The sequence below is a fragment of the Onychomys torridus genome, chromosome 19 (genome assembly GCF_903995425.1).
Source record: "Onychomys torridus chromosome 19, mOncTor1.1, whole genome shotgun sequence".
In the NCBI taxonomy this organism is placed as follows: domain Eukaryota; kingdom Metazoa; phylum Chordata; class Mammalia; order Rodentia; family Cricetidae; genus Onychomys; species Onychomys torridus.
Genome location: NC_050461.1, coordinates 55,948,405 through 55,972,727, shown reverse-complemented (window position 1 = coordinate 55,972,727; position 24,323 = coordinate 55,948,405). Strand labels below are relative to the sequence as shown.

The following is a 24,323-nucleotide window of genomic DNA, read 5'->3' as shown; positions in this document are numbered from 1 at the left end:
CAAAAACCAAAAAGGGGGGAGGCTCTGATGGCAGCTCCACACACAGTGCCTAATGTTGAAGAAGAGGACCCAAGCTGGGAAAGCTGGATCTTTAAAAACACTGCCTCTGTTTTCTGAGGAAGTTTTCTGTACAAACATCCTCCAAAAGGCAGTCTAACTTGGAGGCACCAAGGTGACTATAGAAAGTTTAGGGACCCATAGAGAATGGTCTCTCAGGAGCAAGGTTTGGGTTCTGTTGCTTATTGTGCAGCGTTACTATTAAAAGAACTTAATGGACTAGTTTTCCTTTGAATAATCTTCAACATCTCTGCTATGCTTGTCCAATATGGAATCATTTGAAGTAAGTTGGGAAGACAGTCTTAGTTTAATAATGGAGGAAACTGCAGCCAAGGGCCTAAGTGACATATACAGATGTCTACACAAGCCACAGCTCCCATCTTAAAGGGAACAAGGGGTTGTTCTGAAGCATTTGACCATAACCCAAGAGTAAGGTTTACGTTATATGGTGGGTACATCCAAAAGGCAGGGACAGCAAGATGGGGGAGGGGCTTTTCGATAGGCTCAAGATGCTATCTGATAACCTTCTTAGCTTTGGGGTTGGTAGATGCTAATGGTCTGTTAATAGATCCCAAAATGTTTTTATCTATTGTGTGGTGATATTGTGTTACCCAAAATATTGTGCACCTTAATAAACTTATCTGAGGTCAGAGAACAGAACAGCAACTAGATACAGAGGCCAGAAATTGGTGGCACACACGCCTTTAATCCTAGCATTCCGAAGGCAGAGATCCATCTGGATTTCTGTGAGTTCAAAGCTATACTGGAAATAGCCAGGCCTGGTGACTCATGCCTTTAATCCCAGGAAGTGATGTCTGAAATCAGAAAGGTATATAAGGCATGAAAACTTGGAACTAGAGTCTGGTTAAGCTTTTAGGCTACTAGTAGCAGTTTGGCTGAGATCCATTCAGGTGAGGACTAAGAGGCTTCCAGTCTGAGGAAACAGGATCAGCTGAGGAACTGGCAAGACCTTTTAAGATTCCTGCTACACTATTGTCACAAAATGTTAGTACAAACACAGAGATGCCTGTTCAGGAGGGGTAGAACTAGCCCAAGATAAAGCAACTGGCCACTGGACCTGCAACATTCTAGCTTGCCCCCAGCACTGCTGTTCTGTCAGTCAGCAGTCTGCAGACACAGCTTGTTTTCAGTGATTCTCATTCACACTTGAGTGTGTGTGATGGCCAGGATACTGTTTGTTTGCTAACACATTGCTTTAATGTTGAAATCATTTCATGGGAGAGAAAGCTCAGCCTGTTAAAAGCTTCAAGGAGCAGCACATTCCCATGACCACATCAGACCAACTGTCTTTTTGCTCACTGATAGAAATACATTCCTACACAACTGACAACCTTGTGCCTAAAGGATGTGTTGTGATTTCTAAGAGCATAATTAGTAAAGCAGACTATAGTCTATGGCAGTAAAAATAGAGGTACCTCTGGCATGTTTTCTTCCCCCATATCAGTCCTAAGTGAGGCTTTATGGATATTTGGACTCCAGTTTTTCACTACTACCTCTCCTTTCTCAGAGCATTTTCTGTGCTCCACACAAGCTTGAATATAGTGTACATCACATTCTTGTACCATTTTCAAGTTCCATTTTAACATCTCTGTCCCCAGGCTATGTTATTCATTCAGTGACATCATTTTCCATCACTTTGGCTAACACATAATTACTTATTTGGTAAATATTTATTGGTGAGTTAATGCATTTTATGTCTCCAATGATTCTGTCTAAATCCTACTCATATTTATTTCAGAGCACATGAACATTAGAACAGTGTGAGTAATTTGAGAGAACTTTTTTGTATTAAATGTTGAGATATGTGTTTCCTCTTTTCATGCCATTAAAACACCCTTCTTCGTTCTTACAGAAGTCTGAGGTATTGCAACTCTGAGATATTCAACAGCAATCTTTGCTAGGTCATGAAAGCAAGCACAAAGGTGTAAAGATGACATTTCCAAGTTGTGCGAGCCCTCACACGTGCAGGCTTCTGTGCTAGTAGAGTGACAGTTAAATGAAGGTATGACACTCATCTGCTTTATTACAGAACACTCAGTGGGGTCAAGTCCACCAAGAATTTCAGCAGTGGTTGGCAGACATTTGCTTGTCTTAGGATATGGGCAGGAAAATATAATATGCCTCACTTGGCTGTAACTCACTTGCTCTAACAGTCAGTAAGCAGTTCTGTACAACATTCACCCCTTTTAAAATGACGTTAGAGTCACCAGTGTTCAGTGCTCCAGCTTTCCAGTTATCGTCACCATCAATTCAGACTTCTTACTTTTGTTTAGAACAGAGTCTCCTCTACAGTGGTCTGACTTCATACTCACTATGTAGCCAGGCTGGTGTTGAACTTGTGACTCTTTGGCTTCCCCTCAGAGTGCTGAGATTACAGTTGTGTGGCACCACATCCAGTGCTTTAGAGTATTTTCATTACCCTTAAAGGGTGTCTCTGCCCTTCATCAGTCACTCACTTCTCTCAATGCGGAATAAATGGAGTTATTCCTAAGGCTCTCACTGTGGCCGTCTCTGCCTCCAGGTTTGCCTGTTCTGGACATTTAACATGAATGGCACAATACAAGAGATTGACTTCTCTGCCCTGTTTCTTTCATTGAGCATAATGTTCCTGAGGTTCATAGAGGTACTGTTATGAGTCAGTGACTTACCTCCTAAAGGCAAACAACATACACTGTGTATTTATATCACAAGTATCCATTTATCCACTTGCCAGGCGACGGGCTCTGAGTGGTTTCTACCTCCTGAATACTAAGAGCATGCTGGAAAGCACATTCACACACTCATTTTTAACATGAAGACAGTTTTAATTTCCCGTGAATAGACATCTAAGACTAAAATTACTGGGGAAGACAATAGCTCTGTGGCTAGTTATTTGAAGAAGTGTCCAACTGCCATGGCTGGAAACTTTGCTCTGAAGTTAGAGGTTATGTTTGCAAGTAGTTTTGAATTTACACTTTAAGGACAAATTTATAAGTCTCCCTTTTACTAGCTGACTCATCATCTGGTTAACCATTAATAGTGGGTTTGGTGAGTGAGCTGAAAACACAGTCTGTTGTTTTTTACTCTAAGAGTACTGTCAGTGATGGGTACCCTGTACCCGCAGTGTTCCACCTGTATCCGCACTGTCCCACCTGTACCCGCACTGTCCCACCTGTACCCACACTGTCCCACCTGTACCCTCAGTGTCCCACCTGTACCCGCACTGTCCCACCTCTACCCACACTGTCCCACCTGTACCCGCACTGTCCCACCTGTACCCTCAGTGTCCCACCTGTACCCACACTGTCCCGCCTGTACCCGCACTGTCCCGCCTGTACCCGCACTGTCCCACCTGTACCCACAGTGTCCCACCTGTACCCGCACTGTCCCACCTGTACCCGCAGTGTCCCACCTGTACCCGCACTGTCCCACCTGTACCCGCACTGTCCCACCTGTACCCGCACTGTCCCACCTGTACCCGCACTGTCCCATCTGTACCCTCAGTGTCCCGCCTGTACCCGCACTGTCCCACCTGTACCCACAGTGTCCCACCTGTACCCGCACTGTCCCACCTGTACCCACAGTGTCCCACCTGTACCCACACTGTCCCGCCTGTACCCGCAGTGTTCCACCTGTACCCGCAGTGTTCCGCCTGTACCCGCACTGTTCCGCCTGTACCCACACTGTCCCACCTGTACCCTCAGTGTCCCACCTGTACCCGCACCATCCCACCTGTACCCGCACTGTCCCGCCTGTACCCGCACTGTTCCACCTGTACCCACACTGTCCCGCCTGTACCCTCAGTGTCCCACCTGTACCCGCACTGTCCCACCTGTACCCACAGTGTCCCACCTGTACCCGCACTGTCCCACCTGTACCCGCAGTGTCCCACCTGTACCCGCACTGTCCCACCTGTACCCGCACTGTCCCACCTGTACCCACAGTGTCCCACCTGTACCCACACTGTCCCACCTGTACCCTCAGTGTCCCACCTGTACCCGCACTGTCCCACCTGTACCCACACTGTCCCACCTGTACCCTCAGTGTCCCACCTGTACCTGCACTGGTCCACCTGTACCTGCAGTGTCCTGTACCCGCACTGTCCCACCTGTACCCACACTGTCCCACCTGTACCCTCAGTGTCCCACCTGTACCTGCACTGGTCCACCTGTACCTGCAGTGTCCTGTACCCGCAGTGTCCCACCTGTACCCACACTGTCCCACCTGTACCCACACTGTCCCACCTGTACCCTCAGTGTCCCACCTGTACCCGCACTGTCCCACCTGTACCCACACTGTCCCACCTGTACCCTCAGTGTCCCACCTGTACCCGCACTGTCCCACCTGTACCCACAGTGTCCCACCTGTACCCGCACTGTCCCGCCTGTACCCGCACTGTCCCACCTGTACCCGCAGTGTCCCACCTGTACCCACACTGTCCCGCCTGTACCCGCAGTGTTCCACCTGTACCCGCACTGTCCCACCTGTACCCGCACTGTCCCGCCTGTACCCGCAGTGTCCCACCTGTACCCGCAGTGTCCCACCTGTACCCTCAGTGTCCCACCTGTACCCGCACTGTCCCTCCTGTACCCTCAGTGTCCCGCCTGTACCCGCACTGGTCCACCTGTACCCGCACTGTCCCACCTGTACCCGCAGTGTCCCGCCTGTACCCACACTGTCCTGCCTGTACCCGCACTGTTCCACCTGTACCCGCACTGGTCCACCTGTACCTGCACTGTCCCACCTGTACCCGCACTGTCCCACCTGTACCTGCACTGTTCCGCCTGTATTGCTGGTGTTGACCCATGTAGTGCTGTCTTTGTACTACAGCTTTATAAATACTGAATTCATAAGTTGATCATTATATAGGCTCACAGTGACATTTATTTACTCTTATTTTTCTCAATAAACTTATTTAATTATATGTGTTTAAATTACACAGAAAACTTATGTGTAGCAAATAAATTAACACATTGCTAGCATGACAGCCATAAAAGAAAACTAGAGCAAAATTCGCATTAATTGCATTCACAGTTGGTGAACTGCAGTGTCCAAGAGGGAAAGATACACACTGGGGCAGTTTAGCCATGCCTTTTCCATGAGGTACTCATGTCTGAGGAGCTGTTTTTCTTGACTATTACAAACATTTTGTTAATGCGAATGAAATTTCAAAATTGCTTGAAAATTTTCAATATGAAAATAAGGAGGAATAAATTTACTTCTGAAAATTATTTCATCTATGGTTAAAGCAAAACTCCATCACAGTGTGGTCTCTTTTGCATCAATAACTGAATACTTGGCCTTGCCAATTGATGCTTACAGTCAGGTTTGTTATTTCTGTGTTTATATTGATAAGTTACATGGTAAATTTAGCCTCTGTTCATATTAGCCAGTAATCTTCAAACTCTTCTGCCCATTTATACCATAAAAGTAGCAGAGCCATGTACTTCTTTGAACATTTTAAGTTAATATAAGAATGACTAGGCTAAGAGAATATGGTATTGCCATAAAATGTTAAAATGCTTTTAGTGAGATTCAGAAGTGCAGTGATCTATTCTTCATTGCTGTTATTTTAGTAATTTGTGGAAATGGTCTGTTTCTTATTGGTTGACTCTGTTTCTGTTGCACTTGCCAGCAAGACTTTGCACTGCAGTCACCCTATTTGTCATGGCTCATACTTTCCCGCTTGTCCACATAGCAAGATTTAATTCTAGTCCTAAAGTCAGTTCTCAAAGTGAAACTGACTTTGGCAAAAGAGACACAGTCTGTGCCTGTCTGTCAACCTGACAGCCTTTGGGACAATGGACCTCAAAGAATTCTCCTGCTGGGAGAAGGAAAAGGTGCCAACCAGAGGGGGCCTTGTGTCCCAGAAGAGATGTCACAGGATCCTACAGAATGAAACTTAATCCAAGATAATGATGGGTCAGTGGTGGGCACAACCACACCTCTAGTGACTGCTTAGATGTGCACATCCTTGGCCCCCTTTATTTAAACATTGATCTCATTTCAGGGCCTGAAAGAGATTTGAGGGTTCTGCCTGTTCTCTTTGTCCCTCATCCTAATATGGCCACATTGAATATCTCTCCTTTTCTGCTTTTTATTAATTTGGCTCTTTTCATTGGCTTATAGAGGATAGGTGGCCAGATCTGACTCAGGACGCAGGTTGTAACTGCCCCCCAAGTTTGATAATGAAAGCATTTCTTCTTTTGTCCAGTCAGTTTCCACACCCTTTTCATTGTAGATGAACTAAGGTTACAGGTGTGCATCCCACCAGCTGGCTTATGTGGGTTCTGGGAACCCACACTCAGGTCCTCATACTTGCATGGCATTTCTTTTATCCACTGAGCCATCTTCCTGAACCTTGGCTTCTCCCTTGCCCTAATTTGTAAGATGGATCTATACATAGATATCTTACCTATGGATGTAATAAGATGGGCTCATCATCATCCTATTTTTCCATTTGTTTTCTATAGTTGTTGTAAGCACATGTTAATAAGTATATAGGGATTAAATGTGAAAATAGGTTTTATTATGTCATCATTTCACTCTTTAAATGTATAAAACTTACAATATAACAATAAAAGATATTTAGTAATTTTCTTCATTATAAATATACCAGTTGTCTACCAAATAGTTTCTAAGCAAATTGAGTACACCTTTAATTTTGTTGAAAATAATTATAAACCACTTATTTTTAAAACACTGATATAAATCATTTACCTGTTCACTTTCAGGGAAGTGTATCAAATGGATCTCAGAAAGATCAGAATTCATTTATTTTCATGCTAGAAGCATTTAATTAAATCTGATACATTAGAAAATGATGGAAAAAATAGAAATACCATACATTTAACATACCTTTGCCCATATAATACTTATAAATATTTTTATCTTACTTTAAATATTTTTATCAAAGCCTTGACACTATATATTTGACTGAAGAAATTTATAGAAAATTCTTTCCTTCTGACATGATTAGTAGAGCTAATTGCTTTTAAATTGGTCTTCCAACCAATATTAATTTGTCATAAAAATATCTGAATCCCTGTTGTGTTATGTTTGAAATGTTACTCCACAGTGGGTAAGAATATTGATGAGTGAGTGGTGTGGTGTATATGGATCGAGGATGGATGCATGGATGAGGGTGGAAGATGGAGGGTAGATGATAGGAGATAGAGGTTGGAGGTGTAGGTGGATGGATGGAGGTTAGAAGGTAGAGGGAAGGCAGATTGGATAAGGAAAGGAACTTTGACAGGAGTTTTCTTCCTGGATGAAATACATAATTTCTCATTAGTATTATAAACAATAGTCTTAGTTCTGTTCGTCTGGACTCTGTCTGAGGATGATGCCCTTCCATGGTAATTACCAGAGGTAGAAGAGCTGATATGGTGGACATCCCCATCACTGTTTCCTTCTGTCTGAACTCATAAGAACCCAACTTGAATGGCATAAAGTAGTCTGAGTTGAGGAAACACACCCTTCCTAGTGCCAGCCTTAACCCTACTGTGAAGCTAAACAAGTCTACTGTAGGTTCCTGGGACTTCTTACTAACCAATGATATAAGTTGTCCTTTTAGTCAGCCTGCAGTGGTGCATTAGAGATACCTGAGAGAACAGGGAGAGGTCGCTGAACATATCAACCATAAACATGTTTTCAAGCTTACTGGATTTTGTGGGAGGGTATGTGAGCACTCAGAGGTGGGAGGCCTACTTGCTCTCCCTTGTCCTCTTAGGCCAGGGTTAACAGTTCAGTGTGGAAGTTATCCTCACAGAGGCAAGAGATTGAGAGCCCTAGGATGCCTGCTTCAGTTCTCCTTGTAAACAACAGGCAAGCTGCTCTTCCTCTTTATTCATCTTGTAGGTAAGAATAGTAAACACTGTCCCAATTATCTCTCAATGCTCTTGGGAAAATTAGCCAAGATAGTGTCTATACAAGCACGTTGTAAATAGAGAGCTGTGTCTGAGCAGAAGATGCCACAACCAGTACCCCACAGTCATTGAGATCAATTATGGAGTCTCTACAGCACAGGGGACTAGAACACCAGCAGAGAGGCTTCTCTCTGGAGAAAGGGTGCAGCTTTCAGCTATCCAAACATTAATCTTGTGCAGTTGACATGAGAAACACAATTACTCTTAAGACTTACGGTGGGCTTCAAGTAAAAGCAAATTAACTACTGAAATTTAGCACATACTAGGCAGGATCTTACTTTCCTTGTATTAATTTCTTGAATCATCACAACCACCATGTAAAGTAATTCCTGTTATCTCCTGTTTGACTCAGAATTGATTGAGGGACAGTAGCTGTGTTCTCTGTTACAGAGGTGACAAAGGAGGGTGGAGCTAGACTTGAAGCCCAGGCCAGACTTGAGTCCCTGAGGCTAGGATCTCAGCCACAGCACACACCTCTTGTTAGATAGATTCTTAATTGTGTTCCCTGCCTTCTGTTCTTCATCTTGTAATGTAAATGCTAGTCAGATATTAAGGAGGAACATGGACAAATTCACTCAAGAAATGAGGAGAATTAAAGAGCGGGGGAGGTCTGTGCAAAGTCAGGTGGACATAAGGATGTGAAACAATTGCATCAGGGCCATGGTGAAATTCTTAGGGGTTGAGCCTGAAGAGATATGTATGCATGGCCATGGGAGGTGCAAAGCACTTCTAACTCAGCCATGGAGGAGTGGCGGCGGGGCAGGGGTGATGTACAAGCTCTCACATTTCCATGTGGTGACAGCACAAGCAAGGTCATGTGATGTCACCTCACCAATCCCTCCTGTCTCTTCTGGTCCCCACTCATTTCAGGCTCCTCTGTGCCTCCTCTCCACGGTCGTTCAATTCTTCCAACATGTCTTTGGTCCAGAATATTATAGTTTTAGTACATAAAATTCCCATTTGCTTGCTTAATAATTCCATTGCTGCCTGTGTCTGCTCTTACTTTCCACTTGCTACAAGATTATTTTTGTTTTACTTAATTGAGGATAATCCTAGAAACTGCTTTAAATAGTCTGTATGTTAAAAGACTGATTGCTTTTGTCTTTCCAGTACAAAACGAGAGAGCCACGTGGGGGTTCCTTCAGCCGCCTGCCTTCTCTCTCGAGAACGCACCCTACTTTTCTGGTTCTTTGAAATGTTTTGTAATCTTGTACTTGTTTCATAGACATTGTGACTGATGAGGGGACTCTGTCTCCTCCCCTATGACAGCTGTTTCTTTCATTTTCAGAGGAAATACTTTGATTATACTTTAGTGGAAAAAAAAAAGCTTTCATTTAATAGATCCTAGCCTACACCTTCTGTTTTATTTTAAATGCCTTTATTTTAGAATACTTCAAGTTTTACAGAAGAAGGAAAGCAAAGGTAAGGTAGAGTAGGGAATTGTGATGTATGCCACATCTCGGTTCCAGTTTTATTAAAACGTTTTATTATTGTTACTTCATTTTATGTATATGAATGTTTTTCCTGGGTGTATATCTGTATACTGTGTATATACCTGGTACCCATCCCATGAAGGCTAGTGGGTCTCAAAGCCCCTGAAGTAGAGTTACAGACTTTGTGACATGCCCTGTGCATATGGGGAATTGAACCCTAGTCCTCTGTAAAAGTAGCTATAGCTCTTAACCACTGAGCCACCTCTCTAGCTCTTGTTTCCAGTGTTTTTTAATAACTTAATTACTATCAGGAATGTGCTGTTTGTACATTGTTTCTAACTTTAGTCTTATTTATTTGTCTTTCTTCAGCTTTTACCACTGTTTCTGGATGTCCCCAGGTCTCATCCAGAATAACACCGCCGGGTTTAGTTGCTGTATCTCTTCGGGGTTTTCTTTCTTGCTTTGAAGAACTTGAGTTGTTGCCAGATGTTTTCACAATGCTTAGCAGCTGGATTTTATCTGACATTCTTTATAAACTAGGGCCATAGGATTTCAGGAGGAGGCCACAGCAGAAAGGGCGATTTTCAGCAGCTCCATTCCTCCTGGCCCCCTCCCCTGGCCAAGGGACTGTTTGTCAGGCTCTTCCACTGAAGTTGGTCTCTGGTTCTCTGTGCACACGGGAACTCACCATGTGTGTGCTCAAGGCCAGGGATTGTGCTCTGCCCCTTTGGACAGCTGTTCCTCTCACTGACTGCTGAGGGGTTAGCCACATGGAGGGGTGGCATTTTGTTGTTTTGAATTTGCACATTCTGTTTCTGTCTCTTTTCCTACTGGGATTGCCCTTCTCAGGAGAGAACCAAACTCTCCTAGACTCAGCCTCCTGCTTCACTTAGCCCAGCACTGTGTCTTTGCTACCTTTATATTTGCTGCCCAGTATGACACAGGCTGTTCCTGGCTTCTGACTAAAAGCTGTAGTGTTAAGGGGAACATGTCAGAGATGACCACTCAGATACAGTTTATAGCCAATTGAAAGTACTTACTTCTGCTGGCTAGGACTACACTCAGGTATTCAGGACCCAAGTGTAGTTCTGAGTGAGTGTCCATAGCACAGGGTGTTTAAAGACAAAAACTGAATCCTGGCATCTGACTGGGGTATCTGGACCTTGGGCTTTTAAAATAGAATTTGCTAATTTCCCATGAATTCTCCATCAAGGAGAACAAATTCCAGTTAAACCTAAAATGGCCTCAGCAAGAAGACAAAATAGAAGAACCTCTGCACTGTCTTGACCTGTTACAAATAGAGTAATGAAACTGGTAATTCACTTATCTAAGTTTATAAAATATGCATGGATAAATCATATGTGTATAAATATATATGTATTTTCCTTTATAATTATTCCTTAAGACTAAGATATCACAGTCAAATTCAAATACATACTATATAATCTTATACTTATGCTCCCTCACAGAGTTGTTGACTTGCATGTATAAATATGCATACATATACAAATGACTATACATACATATTCCTTGTTATTATTTTTGATTAATTAATCAATTATTTATATGTGTATGGGTGTTTTGCCTGTATGCATGCCTGTGTACCATGTGCATACCTAGTGACCACTGAGGCCAGAAGAGGGCATCAGATCTCCTGGAATTAGAGTTACAAATGGTTTTAAGCTACCATGTGGGTGCTGAGAATTGAACTTGGGTCCTTGGAAGAGTAACCAGTGCTCTTAATGGCTGAGCATCTCTCAGTTCCCCTTGTTATTATTTCTCAATCTAGATTTTAGTCACTGGAAGTATATTACAAAATATAAGAATAGAGTTCCATGTACGTGCCTTTACTTTACTTTATGGAAGAATGAATGTAAGCAATTAGGATTGAAACCAGTTTTACTTTATTAATACTAAAGCCTTTTCGTCTGAGGAGGCAAAAACAAACACAAACAAACAAACAAACAAAAACAAAAAAACCCCAAACTAAGACAAACTAAAGTGCTTCCAGGGTGATAAATGTCTATGGCTAGAGCCTGGTGGCCAAGCTTAAGAGTGGTTTACAGGAGCTTAGAGATGTTGCCGGAGGCTGACCATGAGGGCTTTGTTACCTGAGTAAGGCTGGGATCTTCTCTTCTTCAAGGGCAGAAGAGAACCAAGGGAGAGTAGGTGTAGGGGAGCCATTTGCTTTGATTTGCATTCCAAAAAGAACATTTTCTGTCTGGCCAGTGGGCAGTGAATCAGAGACTGGGACACAGAGAAGAGAGAGGCAATCTTGCAGCACTCTGAAACAGTCAGCATTGATGATGAATGTGAGCGTTCGAAGGTGCAAAATGTGCTATAGATGCAATTAACAAAATGCAGTAACCAATCAGAGATAGTGGCAATAATGCAAAGTGCTGGAACCATATTCAAAAAAGAGGAGAGCATCATTTTACTGCACCTCAGGTGTTGGCTGAACACCCTTGATCTAGTAGATGCTGATGTCTGGAGTTCCATCTGGCAAGTCTGCACAAAAGGCGTCGGGTCCATGGTTCCTGCTGTGTTACAGCTCAGTATTAGATAAAGCCATTGGGACAACACACAAATACTAAAGAAGAAGCACCCTAATGCCCATGGGTATTCCAAAAATCTTCAGGTACACCAAAGGAAGAGAAACCAGAAAATGAAATTACAGAAGTCACCCTGTGCTACAGGGAAAGACCAGGAAGATGTAGTGGCAGATGCCAAGGGAAAAAAAATCTTAGAACAGACTATATGGAACATCTCTGAAGGGTGTGTATGATACAAGAAAAGGGGTGATAGATTGAAAATACTAAGGCAATCGCTTTACCATAAACAGTCTTCTACAATAGGTTTGTGCAGCAATCTATTTTTTTTTCAAATGGAAAAGAGAAATGTAAGTAATTCTCAACAAAATTTCCCATTCAGAAAAATAGGATAGCAATTAAAGGTGATATGAACATGTGTTTTTTGTTTGTTTGCTTGTTTGTTCATTTTCTTGTTTTGAACAAGAGTTATTAGGCTTAGAGGTAATTCTCAAAGGAGGAACAGGAAAGACTCACAGGGGACGGCTGGAAATACCCAGGCAATTTTAACTACCGGGGCAGAACTTGCTCTTGGTACTCACCAGGTATAGTTAGAGCTCAAGTCCTGCAGAGAGTAGGGCACTCTCCCTAGAGGCCAGGTCTTGCCCTGGTGGGTGCACAGAGCCCGGTTACATGCTGGTGTTAGTTTTTTGTCTTGGGTGTTTGAATCCTTTGGCTAAAATGCTCAGGCATCAAAAGTTCTTCACCAAATTTTGACAGCCTGCATTTCCTGTCAGTTAGTCTTCCATAATCAGTATCTAGGGAAATGAAAGCCAGGTGCTGATTGATCTGTACATGCTGCTGCACCAATCACATATGCGAGGACGAGAGGATGGAATTATGCAGGGTAGGTAGAGTCCATTCCTAGGGAGGGTGAGTGAGCGTCACCCAAGTCATGTTACCATCCGCAGTGCAAGGTAGAATTCCCAAGTAGGAACACAACTGCTCAGCCACGCTAGGAAATGAGACAGCCTTGAAGGCGCTGACTATATGGGCCACCTCCCAGTGGTCCTCCCTCCACTCCCTTTTCCTTCTTTGTCCTCTAGGTTTTCTGGAGGCTAGTGAGAGGTGACAGGGGATAAAAAAAAAGAGGCTCTTCCAGCTCTTAAGGTGGAGAATGGCGAGCTGGAGACCAACCTGGACTACACAGGAGACCAGGTCTCAAAGAAAGTGACCATTGATAATCCACCTCACCATTGTCACTTGTTGAAGGTGGTATGACACATATTTCTCACTCTGCAACAATGCACTAAAGAAAAAAAAGCAAACTGTAAACTTTTAATATATAATCAAATCTCAGAGAATGATGACTAGCCAAATTTCCCTTTTATCTTTTCTTAGAAGATTTGGGTCCATGGAGCTGATGAGACCTGAGGAAAATCTGTCTGCTTTGCCCAGTGTTTACCCAAATCCCATGTACTCTGCCATAGTTCAACACAAACAGAGGATATGGCTTTAAAATTAGTCCCAGCTCCTCTAGACAGTTCAGTCTGTCCTACAGGCTGTTTCTGAGATGCAATTGCAATAAATCTGAAACAGGCCATGGAGGTTGTACCTAATCCCATTGGCAGACCTTTAGCATAACAGGCAACAGAGATGCCAGACAACTTGTCCTAAATGATAAAATTAGGAAGGAGCTGGAAGTTGGATCACTGTTTAACTGGTTCTAAAGATCCCTCCTTTCTATGAGGGGGAACATTGAGGCTTCCTGCTCCTCCCCACTCAGGAATCATGGCTGAGCTGAGGAGCTGTACAGATGGGATGTGGTGCATTTCCACATGGCATTTGATTATTGACCTGTCCACTTTTTAAAAGATGTTTCCCTTTAGCCGCATAAGAATTTTAGTTGACTGAATACCTACAATAGATTTAGGTGATATTTTTATTGTAAAACCAATTTGTTTCACAGACTTACTATTCAAAAGTATCTATTTGTATATAATTTTCATGATTTATGCAAAGTGAAGTTAAGACTACTTATAAAACAATAAACACTTAATAAAACATGATTTGAATAGTTGTACAGATTTTTTGTTGTTTCATTTCACCATTATTATTATTTCAGCTTCTCTCCCTTCATTTTCTTTATAAGGCTTGCATTTACAGTAGGATTTTCATGATTTGAACTGTTGGGAAACACATCGGCATAGAGTCTCTTGGGAATTTTAATATATTCCTACAGTACGTTTAATCTAGTTCTCCAGCAGCTTCCTCCTACATCACTCCCATGGTGTTGTCTTTTTAAAACCTGTATTCACAGCAGTAGGAAAAACAATACTGTTTAGAAGTGGACCCTTGTCCCTTGTAGCCTCCTGTCCTGTGACTTAACTGATGGATTCTTGTCTTTGAGTCTTGATCTGAGATGTTATACATCCATGACAGGTATCAATATATTTTTATGTCTTCACCTGTGTTTTCAAAGATGTGGAATAAAATCACACTGAGAGACAGAGAGAGAGAGAGAACTGCCACATTTTCTCAATATTTAGTATTTTTCATGAATTTCTTATTCTTCTAGTCCTCAGCATTTCTAGATATTTAAAAGATGCCAGGTCTTCTGCTCTGTGTCTTCTGTGCTCCTGCTCTCTCATTTCTATTTCACTGGGTCTCATGACCATTGTCCTTGTTCTCAGAACCTAACTCTTTCCCTTTTCTTTCTTATCCTGTTTTCTTCTGTGTAGGTAATAACAGCACTACATTAGGAAGCAAGCTTTCACACTAGTGTTGTTAGTCCTTTCCATCACAAGAAAGAGGAGAATGCTTTTTCCTCCGATAAGGTCCTGGGCAGCTACTCTGGGACTGGGATGAGCTGCATATTATTCTGATTTTTATGACAAAGAAGCTGATTTCCACAGGCAGTGACAGTTCTCTGGGCTTCATGCACTGCTCTACTGGGTAGTGACACTGAGCTGACCAGATCACTGAGGGCTTAGAGAAGGCTGCACCTCTGGCATATATATAAGTGCCTAGTTAGTACTGGCACTGTAGTTATTATTTTATTCTAAGTATTAGTAAGCCGATCATCTCACAGTTGAGTTAAAAACTAGTCAGTACTAGTGCCGCCCTTGAGTGTAATGGAGACTTAAATGGCTATCCATGAATCTTGAAGTGTACTATCAAAGCACCATGAACATTGTTCAGGGTGTCACGAATCATCATCTAATGTCTGTTCATTTTTCAGGTTCACAAATGTGAGACTTTAAGAGGAGGATTGATACATTTGTACTTAGTCTCCTAAGCAGCAGAGGAGTGACAAAAATTCTTTGTAGGTCTTCCTACTTCTGAAGGATATTTTTTACTTCTGTGCTATTCTGCTTCCTTGAGGGATGGGGCACATGTTCTGAGATAGACCGAGTCTATGCCTCTGGAACCCTGAATAGGCAGTTTCAGGTGAGGCCTGGGTAGGAAGCTTCTTGGAGGAGGTCACTTTGAAAGGACCATAGAGGTAGACAGGATTTGATCGAAAGAATAGAGGGTAGAAGGCAAACATAAAAGACTGTTAATAACAAATTTCCACAATGTGTTTTTTTGAGACTCTTTGGTTCAGCAGAATGCATGTGTGAACAGAGAACATTCTGGAATATTGATTTGTGCCATGTGAGGTATAAGGGAGATCTTGGATTTTCCTTCCCAGCAGACAGGGTGAGACGTTAAAGGATTTGAGTGGATTGAGAGATCAGAACATAATGTTGATAAGGCCTGTTTTCCAGAATGGCATAGGGTGTTTTGTAAGGACAAACATGAAGGAGCATGAATAAGGATCTGGCAAAAATGTAGCTATCATATAACCCAGGCCTACACTGCTGGGCAAAGCCACAAGACTCTGGACGCTACCACAGGGGCACTGGCATGTCTGTGGTTATTGCTGCTTCATTCACAATAGTAAAGAATTAGAACCTAATTCTAATGCTTCAATGCCTGTCAAAGGACAAATGGGTGATGGAAGTATGACTGACATATACAATGGAATTTTATTCAGCATAAGGAAAAATGAAATTTGCAGGAAAATGGATGGATTTGTAAAGTATTATATTAAGTGAAGTGACCCAAATAGAAACCACATAGTCTTCCCCCATATGTAGATCCTAGCATGTAATGTATGCATTTATACATATAAATGAGTGTAAATGTGGAGAAAGCCTAAAATATTAGAAAAGACACCAAGTAAGGAAAAAGGAGTTTTTGAGGAAGTCAGAGAACAGTAGGACCATGAGCTGTGAAAGCAGAAAGGAGAATGGGGGAGTGAGGGGAGAGGGAAATCAATTAAAACACACTTTGTTAAATAATAATAATGATGATATTGATCCTTGAGAAGCCAGAGTCCTTGATAGTAGAGAGGTCTTCTCCCTCCAGGTGGCTATAGCTTCCTAAAGGAAACAACCAGTGAAGCCACACTGGGCTAGGCTCCAGGTCCTTTGTCATGAGAACCTGAAAGTGAATGCCACGACAACAGGAAAGTAGGCCCTTGACCAGAGTTTATGTTAGGTTCACAGGAAAGAGATTAAGAAAGAGGATACAAATGTCACAAGGAGCTCACCAGAGGTGACCATTCAGACACAGTATATAGACAATGGAAGGGCTTTATTCCAGCTGGCCAGGACTACACTCAGGTATTTGGGACCCAAGTATAGCCCTGGGCATTTAGATCAAGGCGCTTTTAAAGGCAGAAACCACATCCTGGTATCCCTCTTGGCAGCTGCAGGGGATGGTTTTGTACAAGCAAGCAGTTTAACAGAAGCTACTATGATAAGCATTTAGCTGGAGGGGAGGTTTGCATAAGTTGTGGTACCTTGACCTCAGGTTCCTAGGATAGAGTTGGGAAGTTTTCCGTGGAATTCTCCATCAAGGAGATCACATTCTTAGTTAAACTCAAAATGGCCTCAGCAAGAGTCTAAGATGGAGGAACCTCTGCACTGTCTTGTTCTATTATTACACAAGGAGAGGAACTGGAGAACTGGAGACAGTCCCAAGAAATTTGTTGCCAACAGGGATCCCCAAAAGGGGGTAATATAGCTTTTCTGGGTGGAGACAGAAGGGTAGGGCAATTATCCCAGCTTGCCCAGCCATGGGAAGACCTTGTGCCCTTCCATGCAGGTATCTGAACTGGAGTTTTGTTCATATGCTCACATATGGTCTTCAGGCAGCTGTATAAAACTAAAGTGATAATAAGAAAGCAGGCCAGGAACCAGAGCCCCAGGCAAGGATAAGAATTGAGATTCCTGTCCTAAAGTTGACTAGAAAGATCCTGTCTCTGTCTCACACCATTTTTTAAAACTTAGTATGCTACTTTGAAGAAAGTTTTGAATTAAAAACAAAAGAATATACTATAAAACTAAAACAAACACACCAACAAAACCCAAAACAACAACAACAAACAGTTGAGAAACTAAATGCAAGGATCTGGAAAGTATTTTTTTGTTTGTTTATGTTTTCATTTCAGACAAGGACTCTCTGTGTAGCTTAGGCTATCCTGGAACTTGCTATTTAGAGCAGGCTGGCTGAGAACTCACAGAGATCCAGCGTCTCTACTTTGGAGTATTGAGATTAAAGGCGTGCATCTCCACACCCAGCACAAGAACATGTGGGAAGTATTTAATGAGAACCTACCTTGGAGTAGTGGGAAAAGGGTTCGTGGCTGGAAAGGGCAAGTAGATATGAGAAATGCTGGAGATGTTTTGACAGGGCAGGAGAAGATGATGTGGGGAAGGCTGTGGCTTCTAGCCAGCGTCTAATGAAGAGAGTGGTTCCAACAGCAGAGATGAAGTTACTTTAAGATCTCTCTAGAAATCACTGACACCTGTGAGCCAAAATCTTTATGCACAGAGTACAAAATCTTGACACAGGGCCCAGAGTCCTTACCTAGAGCCTACAACCATTTAACTTAACAGAGTTCAGAACTCCTTCATAGAGCCTGGAGCCCCAAACGCTTATCCAGAGCCCAGAGCCCTACCAAAGGGTACTAAGCTCTCCTCACTTGTCTACACTATGGCTTCCATTTCCTCCATTTCTTTCTGTAACATTAACATGCTGCCTTTGATTTTTATGCAGAGGGCCCTGTGGAGGGAGTGTTTGTTCAATCTGTTGGAGCAGAATATTCTATAAACTCATGGGAATCTCAGGATTCCAATCAAGCAAGCATTCCACTGACTCCCTCAGTTTTGGAGGAAGGTTGTCAAAGGCCCAGTACAATCTTGGTTTGCAGGTCACTGACAAGAGTATGAATGGGAAGCACCTTGGGAAGACAATTTTTTTCTAACTGCTGCTCTATGGTATAAAGTTCTCTGTTACAAATGAGAGAAAATATATGCCATTCACTGGAGGGCAGGTGAGGGGCATGTGTCTTCAGAGACATTTCACTGGCCATTAAGGGCATGGAGTGATGCTCTTTCTTCTCTCTCTGCCTGTGTTTAGTGTTTGTCAGGTTCAACTCCAGCCATGGTTTCCCAGTGGAGGTCGATTCTGACACCAGCATCTTCCGGCTCAAGGAAGTGGTTGCTAAGCGACAGGGGGTTCCAGCTGACCAGCTGCGTGTGATTTTTGCTGGGAAGGAGCTTCAGAATGACCTGACAGTGCAGGTGAGTCTCCCTGGGTGCATGGGTCCTGGGATGCAGCAGGGCCCATTGCCCATGCAGCTTACGCTGCCAATCTGACATTCAGGCCTGAGCTCTAATAGAATAAATAGTGCCTGGGGATTCCTTGAACTTTACTCCACACTGCTTCATTAATTCTGACCTTCTTAATTATGCATTAGAACAGCAAGCAGGAAGGACTGGAGGAGCAAGTGTGAGCATGGTGAGAGAGGGAAAGAGAAGCTCGGAGTTTGGCTTAGTGAATCAATGTTTACTGGCTGCAGGAGCAGCAAGGCACAATTTCTGGGTCTGTTCAATTTTTACCTTCCTTATTCCATTTGAATCTTAATGAAGAAGGATTCAAACAAATTGTTCCCAATCAGGCTGCTCAGCCCATGCTCCGTGAGGGATTTATAACCCGACTGTGACCCCTGGAGGACAGTCACAGCTGCTGCTTAGGCTACAGCAGGTACTGGCCCAGGCCCCATATGCAGAGCTCTGAGCAGCCCATGGGCAGCATCAGGATTGCACAGCAAAGGGCCATCTTGGTACATCCAGACCTAGGTAAAGTGACCCCTGGCCTTTGCACCTGACACAGCGCTGAATAGACTGGGGATCCGCCTTCCTGCCTGTTGCTTCCTGGGTGTCTGGCTCCTGCTTGTGCCATGAAAACCTCTTCTTCTTGCATCTTGTGCATTTGGAACAGTATGTTTTGTAGGCATGTAAGGGACTGGCTAGGAGCTGATGAGCAGGCCCTCCACCTAGAACTGGAGAACAGTGAGTGGTGTGTTGGAAAGGCCAGCAGATATGAGCCACATCTAGGGCAGTGACTAGAGGAGGGGGAAAAGCAAGTGCTCTCTGCGTACAGTGTAATTGTGGTCCTATTCGCAGCTGGGTGGGGATCAGTGCTGTACTCAGGCCTCAGACTACCCAGTCCAGTCAGTTCTCTGGTGGGCCAGGGTATTTGCTGCCTTTGTGAAATGCTTTTGGAATTTGGTTATACAAAGAAACTATAGAAATGCAAATCACTTCTGCCATTCTCCTGCTCCAGCTGATGGCGGTGGGACTCACACTCATTGTGCAGAAACTGCTGTGCTTTGCTCTCAGGTGATTTGTTTTCATGAGGGAAGTGCCTGTGCTAAAAAGTGTTTTGAATTTTTTTTTTATTTCAGTCAACTAAAAAGCTTTTCGTTGTACCTGCCAACTTCTACACCTAAGATTGCTTCCTTCACAAATAAATGGTTTTAAAACTGCTTCTTGAATCCAAATAAAGTTTATTTTGAGACCATTTAGATTCTAAAGTCTGCTCCTGTACCAGGTAGTGTGACAAGTATAACAGTTAGCTGTTTCTTATTCAGGAAGACTAATTGTTGCAGAGGACTGATTTTATAAAAAAAAATCTAGGTACTGATTCAAGAGTCTTATTTTGATTAACATTTTTTGAACTCCCGGTGTTTGGGGCTTCTCAGGAGACTGGATGAAAAGGCACAGCTCAGTTCACCTTTATGGAGTCTGCCCTTTAGCTGGTTAGGGTTCTAGTGAACTAAAAGAGCATTGGAACAAACTGGCTGGGAGAACCACATACAGTTAGGTCATTAGCAATGGCGCACAGTTCAGCCTCCCAAGGTGAAGGTGAGGATGTGTGCTGGGATACATGCAAATGCACACACTCACATGGGAGTTTGTGCATGCACATATGCATCATATACATAGACAGTGTTTTTATAACTTTGCTGTTATAAGCAATGGGAATTTGGTAAAAGTAAAGAGTTAGTATGTAATGTTTTAGATGAGAGGTACAAGGTCCAAAAGGTAAGGAAACAGGTGATGCCAAGGAGTATGACACAGGGGTACATAATGTGCTCAGCTTAGCCTGTCACTGAAAGGAAGCAGGCCCACCTGGAGAGTTCTTGGAGGAGAAGTGACATCTGTCATGTTGTACCACATGTGCTATAGCTGACTTCTACAGAGATATAATATATATGAACCAATTTCACATTCGTTAAGATTATTTCACTTTACATAATATCATGCCAAGTATATGTATGGTAGTCTAACAGTGTCTTTATCTTCATCTACCTCTTAAATCATCAGATTGTGTCTAGTTTTTAATGTAACAAATTAAGGCAAATTGATTTTTACATATACTATACACATTTAGAGAATTTGGTTTCTTTTCTCAGAATGCTCATTTTAAAGACAGAAATAATAAGAGACCAAATCTTGCTGCAACTTTGTACAAAAGGAATGGGTTTGTTTCCATAAAGATCTTACATATACAAACACTGCACAGATATGTGCCGGTGTTACCAGTGCTGGTATCCGGGCTGCCATCTTCAGCACTCTCTGTGAATTCAGGTCATCTCAATGCAAGACTCCTGTGAGAAATCACAATCAGTCCATGTAGAATAAGTTAAAAGGAGGCAGTGATAACAGTGTATTTTGCTATACCATATTGAATGTGTGTGTGAACTATTTACATACTATAATAAACAAAAAAATGCCTATTTTTTTCTTTGTAAAGATTTCCTGTCAGCTCTTGCAACAGAGTACTCAAAACCTACTTGAATCACAGGCCACTCCTCTCTACTCAGCTAGATCTAGCTACCTGTGAAAATTCCTCAAGTCACACTTTATAATTGTAAATTTATTATTAAAAATTATACAAAGAAAATGAATTCTAGTATAGTTGTTTGTATCCCAAACTGTAACCTTTACAGTTGTATTAACTGCTGAAACAAGAGAGGCTTTGGTCTCTATTGAGATTCTGGAGAAGAATTAATTGCATATATTCTAAATGCTTTACTGTTATATATCAGCAGAGGGTTAGCCAGATTATTAGTATTTTACATATATCAGATATATATTAGCAATGTATATATTTATAGCACTTTAATATAAGAAATTGACTCTTGTCATTAAGGAGTCCGAGAAGTCCCCAGATCTGCTGTCTAGCGCTGCTCCAGTCCAATACACAGGAGCCAGTGGCACAGCTCTAGTTGACGGCTTACTCCAGGGAAAGCCAACATTTCATTTCAAGTCTGAAGGCAAGAAAGAGAACCATATCCTTGCAAAAAGGCAGGAAGAGGAAGATGCTCAGCGGAAAATAAGGCCTTCTCACACTGGAGGGAAGTCTCCTTACTCAGTCCATCAAGCCAAACATAGATGTCGTTCAGAAACACAAGGCACACCCAGAATGAGCTCTGTCCAGGTGCCCTAAGCTCCTCATGTTGACACAAAATTAACCACCATAGCCAAAACACGAGGTACATGTTTAAATGTGGCTAATAGGGAAGTTATTTCATTTGTATTCTCTCAGTAATGATGCATTTAACTTTCAGCACATACAGAAAATAAATAGAACTGTTCATTTACATGTAGTCTTAGTCAGTGTTCTATCCCTGTGAATAGACAGACACTGTGGCCACAACAGTTACTATAAAGGAACGCCTTTAATTGGGACTGGCTTACAGTTTCAGAGCTTTAGTCCATTTTCATCATGGAAGGGAGCATGGCAGTGTGCAGGCAGACATGGTGCTGGAGAAGTTGTGAGTTCCACAGCCGTATCCACAGGAACAGGAAGAGAGCCTCTGAGCTTGGAATGGGCCTTCTGAAACTCAAAAGCCCAGCCCAAGGGACACACTTCCTCCAACAAGGCCACACTTCCTAATCTTTCAAATAGTGTCACTCTCTGGTGACCAAGCATTCAAGCCCATGGAGGTCATTCTTATTCAAACTTCCACACATAGGAATTTGTTGTTTTGTAGGATTCACCCAAATGTTCATGAATTTCTTTGAACAATACTTTATGTCTAACACACACACACACACACACACACACACACACACACACACACACAGAGGCATGCACACACACTTGGAGACTATTACTTTATATGAATTCTTGTAGTAAATATAAAAGTATATCTTATTATTATTAACCTTCATCATTTTATGCTGTCAACAGATATGAGCTGAGAACAGGGATGTTTAGATTTTAATAATAATACCCCAAAAGGAAAATTATTTAAGTAGCAGTGTTTTTTTCTGATGGCCATTGCATGTTTTTCAAAAGCTGTAACTAGTTGTCATTGACATTAACTGATGTGGTAAAGCATGTATAGTGATTGGAAGAATTGATGCTACTGTAATGGTCAATAACATTTACCTGTGACTATAGGGAACATTATAAGCCATTTCTAAATCCTGTGAATCATTTCTAATCTATGTAACTGTTGTTAAAGTGAGTTCTTGAGAACTGGCTTTTCCTTAAGGCACTTGAATCTTTGCCAGCATTATCACTTCCCTTTTATTGTTTTTATTATTTTTTTGACTATAGAATTAATACATATTAGTTATAGTTTTTTGGTCTTTTTTGAGAATTAATACATATTAGTTATAGTTTTTTGGTCTTTTTTGAGACAATGTCTCTCTATTATGTAGCCATGGCTGTCCCAGAACTCACTGTGTATAAACCAAGCCTCTGTCTACCTCTCTCTCAGAGATCCTCCATCTGCCATCTGCCTCAGCTTCCCAGGTGCTGAAATTAGAGGTGTGCACTGCCACACCCGGCTTGGGTTTAATAATTTTAAAGAAAGGGAACCATAAAAATACACATCTCTGATTCTCCTTTTTTTGTGGTTATAGTTAATTAGTGTTTCTTTTTTAAAAAATAGTAGTAAACACATGATTACTTACAATCCCCTGATGTTTTTATTTTCATTTCATTTGTTTCTTTTATTCAGATTGTAGTATGTTTTGCTAGTATACCTGAAAAAAAAAACTTGATACGGAATTTTTTTATTAAATTAGTGATTTCAATTTTGAAACAATAGCAAACTGTGTTCATATTAGAGCTACAATGTAAGGAGCTGGCACATTCATTACCTGGCCTTCTGGAGTCCACTACCTATTGTTGGACACCTTGCACAGCCTTGATGCAGAGGGAGGGGCTTGGATCTGTCTTAACTGAATGTACCAGGCTTGGCTGACTCCCCATGGGAGGCCTTGCCTTTGCAGAGGAGGAAATTGGGGGTGGGTTAGGGCAGATACCTGGGCGTGGGGTGAGCAGGAAGAGGGAAGAAAAAAGGGATCTGTGGCTGGTATGTAAAATGAATAAAAAACTTCTTAATAAAGAAAAAAAGAACTGGCACATTGCATGCTGTGGGTACTTTTTCATTTAAATGTCCAGTTGGTGGGATTTTAGTATGCTTTGATATTCTTGCGCAATTCTAGAATACATTTGTGGCTATTTGGTCATGATTACGTGGTTACCCTCTGTCTTCTATAGTGAAAGCTGTAGAATGTGAAGTGAGACATTCTAGAGCAAGTGGCTGTTGCATGTCTATAAGGTACTTGAAGCTTCCACAAGTGAACACTAGCCACAGATGCCAATGCCCTGAAGAGAAGGTGGGCATCAGGAAGGTATATGCATGGATGAGAAGGTGGGCATCAGGAGGGTGTATGCACTGATGAGAAGGTAGGCATCAGGAGGGTATCTGCACTGATGAGAAGGTGGGTACCAGGAGGGTATATGCACTGATGAGAAGGTGGGCATCAGGAGGGTATAATCTGCACCTGCTGGGCTTCTCCATCTTTCGGTTTCTTTCTTTTTGTATTTTTAGTGACACAGTCTATTTAAACATATGGACTTTGAAGATGAAAAGAGGTTCTATCAGAATTATCCCAGAATGAAAAGCTTATGCAGGCATTGTTCCTGGAAAAGTGACATTCTAGGCAGTGTTCCTC

General features: G+C 42.3%; 1 protein-coding gene across 1 annotated transcript in view; it reads left to right on the top strand.

The window, feature by feature from the left end:
• Prkn (parkin RBR E3 ubiquitin protein ligase) overlaps positions 1-24,323 on the top strand; it is a 1,200,313-nt gene that overhangs the window by 214,004 nt on the left and 961,986 nt on the right. The window contains exon 2 of the mRNA XM_036169262.1: positions 18,418-18,581. Within this exon, the coding sequence (XP_036025155.1) occupies positions 18,418-18,581 (164 nt within the window). The remainder of the gene's footprint in view (positions 1-18,417; positions 18,582-24,323) is intronic.